Raw genomic sequence first — 7,233 nt, forward strand, 5'->3', positions numbered from 1 at the left:
AAAGAAATATAAGAACCAAATATGTCAGAGAATGTTAAATTTCTTGGGTATGATGACGATATTGTAGTTACACAGGGAAACATCCTTATTCTTAGGAGATATATACTGAACTATTTACAGCCGAAGTGTCATGTCAGCAACTTATTTTCAAAATATTCATTCAGCAAAAAGCCGGTTACAGTGGCTCACACCTGTCATCCCAGAACTGAGGCAGGCAGATCACTTCGAGGTCAGGAGTTTGAGACCGGCCTGGCCAACATGATGAAACCCTGTCTCTACTAAAAATACAAAAATTAGCCAGGCATGGTGGCACATGCCTATAGTCCCAGCTCAGAGAGGCTGAGGCAGGAGGATCACTTGAACTCAGGAAGTAGAGGTTGCAGTGAGCCAAGATCGTACCACTGCACTTCAGCCTGGGCAACAGAGCAAGACTCAATCTTAAAAAAAAAAAAAAAAAAGATGGTAGGCCAGGCACAGTTAAAACCTGTAATCCCGGCACTTTGGAAGGCCAAGGTGGGAGGATGGCTTGAGGTTAGGAGTTTCAGTACAGCCTTAACAACCAGCAAGACCCTGTCTCTTCAAAAAAAACATTTTTTTTAATGAGCCGGGTATGGTGGTGCATGCCTGTAATCCCAGCTATTTAGGAGGCTGAGGCAGGAGGATCGTTTGAGCCCAGGAGTTTAAGGCTGCAGTGAGCCATGATTGTGCCATTGCACTCCAGCCTGGACAGCAGAGACCATGTCTCTTAAAAAACAAAGGAGAGAGAAAAGAAAAGATTTTTCAGAGAAGCCAAAGACTTCTTAAAAAAAAAAAAAGAAAAGAAAAATTACCAAACACTTAAAGAAGTTAGTTACAGGGCTGGGCACAGCAGCGCATGCCTGTAATTCCAGCACTTTCAGAGGCCAAGGCAGGAGGAGCCCAGGAGTGCAAGACCCACCTGGGCAACACAGTGAGACCCCACCTCTATTTAAGAAAATCAAATAAATCAGTTTCAAAAGTTAGTCTTTATTCCTCCACACCTTCAGCCAGCCCGAACCAGAAATGGGCAGCTTGACAGCTTCAGGTTGTTGAAGGCCTGGACTCAACAACGCTTTGCATAGCTAGCGGGGCTGTTCTGAACTTGGAAGCACCGAGCAGTAACCTCTCCCTTTCCCGTGTCTTTGCTCTCCAGTTCCGAGAGGAACCCGTGCAATAGCTCAGTGCCACGTGACCTCCGGCGGCCGGCCAGCCTCATCGGCCAGGAGGTGGTTCTCGTCTTCTTTCTCCTGCTCTTGTTGGTCTGGTTCCTGAATCGCGAATTCGAAGTCAGCTACCGTCTCCACTACCACGGGGACGTGGAAGCGGATCTTCACCGCACCAAGATCCAGAGCATGCGGGATCAGGCGGACTGGCTGCTGAGAAACATCATCCCCTACCACGTGGCTGAGCAGTTGAAGGTGTCCCAGACCTACTCCAAGAACCACGACAGCGGAGGGGTGATCTTCGCCAGCATCGTCAACTTCAGCGAGTTCTACGAGGAGAACTACGAGGGTGGCAAGGAGTGCTACCGGGTCCTCAACGAGCTCATCGGGGACTTCGATGAGCTCCTAAGCAAGCCGGACTACAGCAGCATTGAGAAGATCAAGACCATCGGAGCCACGTACATGGCGGCGTCGGGGCTGAACACCGCACAGGCCCAGGATGGCAGCCACCCACAGGAGCATCTGCAGATCCTGTTCGAGTTCGCCAAGGAGATGATGCGTGTGGTGGACGACTTCAACAGCAACATGCTGTGGTTCAACTTCAAGCTCCGTGTCGGCTTCAACCACGGGCCCCTCACGGCCGGGGTCATCGGCACCACCAAGCTGCTGTACGACATCTGGGGAGACACCGTCAACATCGCCAGCAGGATGGACACCACCGGCGTGGAGTGCCGCATCCAGGTGAGCGAAGAGAGCTACCGCGTCTTGAGCAAGATGGGCTACGACTTCGACTACAGAGGGACCGTGAACGTCAAGGGGAAAGGCCAGATGAAAACCTACTTGTACCCAAAGTGCACGGACCACGGGGTCTTCCCGCAGCACCAGCTGTCCATCTCCCCAGACATCCGCGTCCAGGTGGATGGCAGCATCGGACGGTCTCCCACAGACGAGATTGCCAACCTGGTGCCTTCTGTCCAGTATGTGGACAAGACATCTCTGGGTTCTGAGAGCAGCACGCAGGCCAAGGACGCCCACCTGTCCCCCAAGAGACCCTGGAAGGAACCTGTCAAAGCCGAAGAAAGGGGTCGATTTGGCAGAGCCATAGAGAAAGACGACTGTGACGAAACAGGAATAGAAGAAGCCAACGAACTCACCAAGCTCAACGTTTCAAAGAGTGTGTGAGGCGGCGCCCACCCGCTGCCCGAGGTGCTCTGTTTGTCGAAACACAATAATATTTGTATTTGGCTGTTGTGCTTTCAAAGTGCCACAGTTTCCCTCCCTGGACGTGGTGTTATGTGGTCATTTCAGCCCTAACTTCTGTGTGGATCACAGTTATTCAGGGTTCATTTTCATCCATTTCTTTCGCCCCATTCCCTGGAAACCCTGCTGCCTCTGGGTCATCCGTTCAGCACGTGGTGGAGAACAAGTGCCTTCAGGGCTGGCCTCAGCCTCGAGTTTCGGGACAGAGGCCGCCAGTGGAGATCATGGCTTTAGGTATTATTTGACTTTTAGAACAAAAGCTGTGGTTAAGATCTCATTTTTATTGCTTTTTCCCACGTCCCGTGAGACTCTGTTTTCGGTTCCCTGGCTAATACCCTGTTTTTGAGTTTATTTTGTTTCTGTCTACGTCGCAGTGTTCCCCAGCAACCCGACCTCTCTATGTAAGCACACATGCGCACACACTTGCATTCATGAATCTGATATAAAGTGCCAGTAATCCACCAAGAGGGGGTGCGAAGGGGGCGCATCAGGACAGCTCTGCCACCCCCATTGCCCACCCGCACTTTCCCGGAGCACCGGGCCCCATGGGCTGTGGGTGATCCACACTCCCTGCACTGAGCGGGTTCAGGGGCTCCCCCACATGCATGCAGGCCAAGACGGCAAATGCCAGCTGGGCACAACGCCCATGTGGCCAGGCCTCGGGGTCTCAGAGCCGCCTCTCACCCCCGACCCTCCACCCAAGGGGTCTCCCCGTCGGGAGGGGAGGCGTTGGTCCCGGAAGCTGACTCATCGGAGAGGGAAACACCAAATACACATCCGAGGTTGCATTTATTTATTTATTTATTTATCCGGAAGCATGTGCGCTCCCGGGAAGGGGTGCTGGGTCCTCAGGGTGGGGGGACGTAGCCACAGGGGAGGGCAGTTCCCAGGAAGATAACCAGAGGTCTCTTTTGTGTTTTGGCCACCTGGGGCCACCCCCAACCTCCCCACCCCAAGAGGGGTCTGAGAGAGACCCCAAAGCATGGCCAGTGCGATTCTGAGGCTAGGGGAATAGAAGCCCAGCAGCTGCCCCTGCCGCCCACGGGGGCTCCTCCCTGCCGGGGTCCAGCTCAGGACCACGGGGTTCTGGGCCAGCAGCACTAGCACCATCTTGGCTTCCACAAATTCAGGAAGTTTCGTGGCTCCCTCCCGCTGTCAGATGGCACAGGCCTGTCTGTGGCCGGATTTAATCCGGGGAGCGAATTCCAGCCTCTGAGACGGAGTTCTCACACCGTATCTAGGGACAGAGTCAACTGGATGCAAATGCGGGGTTTGTGGGGGGCGGAATCCCGAGGGTGGCGTGAGAGACCCAGGGGAGCTCCCTCTGGGCGCTCAGCTGCTGGTCCTGTCTGATAATGTTTTGCCGCATTGAGTCTGAAGTTTATGTGGAAGTGAACTCGCCCGAGTTGTCCAGTCGGAGTCGTAGCCACTCTTTCAGGGGACCCGGCGATGCCGATGAGGCCCTGGGCGCGCTCCTTGTCATTCTTGTCCGATGTCCCTATGCATTTTGCTTTCCGCTGTCAAATCTCACTGTCTCAGTCTCCCACCGCATCAGTCCCCATCATCACTCCTCCTCCCCAAAGAGATACAGATTGCCCTCATCTCCGGCATGAAGAAGTCACGATTCTGACCCGCCGCCTCTCCAGGGGCGGTGCCCGGGACGGCCACCCAGCAGGACAGCCGGAGCCGGGGTCCCGGCGTCCAGGGGGTCCAGGGCACCCCCGTTAGCTGTAAGGTTTTCCGTCAGGTGTGACTGTCAGTTTGCTGGTCTTCCAATACCGAAGAAAGGGTGGTTGTGACAATACCTCTTGCTTCTAAAGAATGTATATTATGAAACACGGCAGATTTTTTTTTCCTTAAAAAACACTACCTGATACTTTCCTTGTTCGTGGGGATTGTGGTCACATGAAGCTCTTTCTGCATCAGTATTAAGGTGTGTATTTGAATGTCCTCCCCACCCCTTTCCCCTCTGGGCTGTGTAGCTTTGAGGGGCTGGGCGTTTGCTCATGTCCTTGCTGTCTCGCTCAGAACATGCTCTGCAAAGTTTTTCTCTGCACACACTTCTTCCCCATCAAGCCCTTTTCCTTCCCCTACCACAAAGGTCTTTGTGATTCCTCAGCCCGGGAACCCAAGGAGCTGCAAAGTGGAGTCTGGTTCAGCCCCGTGCAAACTCACCCAGAGCTTAACGTTGTCTTTAAAAACACCCTGAGCCTTCCTAACCAGCCAGTGCAGACGTTCTCTCTGGGCCACGAAGCCCCTCGGGTCCTCCCCGTCCCCTGCTCCGAAGCATACCTCAGTGCAGAACCGCGGAATCTCTGCAGCAGAAACGCCGTGCATCTCCGTCTGTTGGCAGTGAGCACGTCGTGCTGGAGACACGAGTTTCTAAGCAGCTGGCACGAGGGCTGCTGACGGCATGGGTCGTGCTTCAGGGTGGCAATACCTCTTAGGAACTTAGGGCAGGAAGCAATACTTCAGCATTGAATGTGTGTAAATAGTTGCTTTGAGTTGCAATTGCTATTTTCTCAGCCCCAGCTCAGATGGAATTATATATCCATATAGATATATGGTAAACAAGCACACACAATTTTATCCAATGCAAACAAATGTAGAGCATCAGTTACAAAACCCTCGAATAGCTTGAGAGTCCCACAGGCTCTGCCACACCTGTGACTCCATCCACACTGACGTCACTCGCGGGGTCCCACCTGCACATTTGCACACGGTCCGGAGAGCCAAAGACCGCGTGCTTCCTGTTACATGGGCTGCAATCATTTGTAGTTTCCAAAGACACGTCTGCATTTGAATTTCTAGATCTACGAGGTAAGGAGTTGGTTTTTTTTTTTTTTTTTTTAAATTGGTTGTTTGGAAAATCACATCATGCCTAGAATCTGAAATTGAATTAGCAAGAACCGACTGTTTGCATTTTCCATATTTCCTTTGATCTGCTCTTTTTAAATTGTTAATTCTAATAATTTCAAAATGCATTCACTGAAGAAATGGACATTAAAATATTCTAAAATTTAAATATCTGATGCCTGGTATTTTCTTATTGAAAAGATGAGCACTGCTTCAGGGAGGAGGGCCGTCTTCCTGGGACGTCTCGTGTTTTCTGCGATCTGTGGCTCCCTGGGTGGGTTTGCCTTGCCTTCACATCATGACTTCAGAAACAGGGCAAGTCAAAAACCCTGTGTGTGTGTGTGTGTTATTTTTTTAATTGGATATATTTGCTGCAATTAACTTGAGTTGACAAGTATTTTTACACAGAATTTTTTAAACCATAAAAATAAGGTTGCAGGACAAGTTCTGCCTGTGAGAGTTTCCCTGTCAGGCCTTCTCAATCGTTTTCTGCAACATCTTTAGAGAAGGAATTGAGGGAGAAGAAAAAAAATAGGTTTTCTGAATAGGAAAGAGTGATTTCAGGTACACAGATCACTGGGGTCCCCCGGGGTTTGAGGAAGTCACAGTGCCACTTCAGAATCTGCTTAAAGTCACACAGCCTTTTCCCAGAAAAACACGCACGCCATTTTCTGCGCCTCTTGGGAGTTCACCACACTCCCAAATCTGAGGCCAAACTATGGACCTTCTAGGGGTTAGAGCCACTTCCCCTGTAGGGGTTTTCCTGATGAGTTTATTTATTTATTTATTTATTTAGAGTCTCGCTCTGTCACCCCTGTCTCTTATACACATCTAGATGTGTATAAGAGACAGGATCTCGGCTCACTGCAACCTCCGCCTCCCAGGTTCAAGTGATTCTCCTGCCTCAGTTTCCCGAGTAGCTGGGACTATACACTCGTGCCACCACTCCCGGCTAACTTTTATATTTTTAGTAGAGACGGGGTTTCACCATGTTAGCCAGGCTGGTCTCAAACTCCAGACCTCAGGGGATCCGCCTGCCTCAGCTTCCCAAAGTGCTGGGATTACAGGCATGAGCCACCATGCCCCTCGAAATCTTTTGGTTTTATATATAATTTCAGGAGTCCACAAATGCAAATAAAGTGCCCCTAATCCACAGCAACCAGAGAAAGGATGACTTTTCATTTCAACTCTCTGCAGATGAGGTTTCCTAGCGTTCTGGACTCCCCGTTGGAAACCTGATTCGGCATGTTAATACTACTCATTGATACATGCATTTTTATTTTATTTATTTATTTTTTTGAGACAAAGCCTCACTGTGTTGCCTAGGCTGGAGTACAGTGGCACGATCTCAGCTCACCACAACCTGCACCTCCTGGGTTCAAACAATTCTCCTGCCTCAGCCTCCTGAGTAGCTGGGATTACAGGCATGTGCCACCACACCCAGATAAATTTTGTTTTTTTAATAGAGATGGGGTTTCACCATGTTGGCCAGGCTGGTCTCGAACTCCTGACTTCAGGTGATCCACCCGTCTCCGCCTCCCAGAGTGCTAGGATTACAGCCATGAGCCACTGTGCCCAGCCTTGATACATGCATTTTTAATCAAAATTATATTTTAGAATTTAATGTGTGAGTTATCTAAATATATTTGAAGAGCTGTTTAAAAAACATTTCAGTACACACAATGTTAGTTGAATTATTTCCAACAGATAAGTAACATCCAGCCAGTATTCGTTAAGTGCCTATTGTGTGCCAAATAATGCCCTAAACTCCCTTTACTTAGGTTTTTTAATTTACCTAGGTTGTTAAATTTGCTGCAATACATGAGAGCATTTGAGAAACAGCTGTGATTAGAAGCTGTGCTTTTCCCGGTGGCGTTACCACTATGAATTCCACTAGTAAACTGAAGGGACTTTCCAGATACGAGGAATCGAGTGA

General features: G+C 50.1%; 1 protein-coding gene across 1 annotated transcript in view; it reads left to right on the forward strand.

Annotated features, from left to right (window-relative positions):
- Positions 1-5,468, forward strand: part of ADCY9 (adenylate cyclase 9) — a 201,943-nt gene extending 196,475 nt beyond the window's left edge. Inside the window, exon 11 of the mRNA XM_011982563.1 lies at positions 1,172-5,468. Coding sequence (XP_011837953.1) covers positions 1,172-2,363 — 1,192 coding nt within the window. The 3' untranslated portion in view covers positions 2,364-5,468. The remainder of the gene's footprint in view (positions 1-1,171) is intronic.
- Positions 5,469-7,233: the final 1,765 nt, after the last annotated feature.

This window comes from Mandrillus leucophaeus, unplaced genomic scaffold (genome assembly GCF_000951045.1).
Source record: "Mandrillus leucophaeus isolate KB7577 unplaced genomic scaffold, Mleu.le_1.0 Scaffold240, whole genome shotgun sequence".
Taxonomy (NCBI): domain Eukaryota; kingdom Metazoa; phylum Chordata; class Mammalia; order Primates; family Cercopithecidae; genus Mandrillus; species Mandrillus leucophaeus.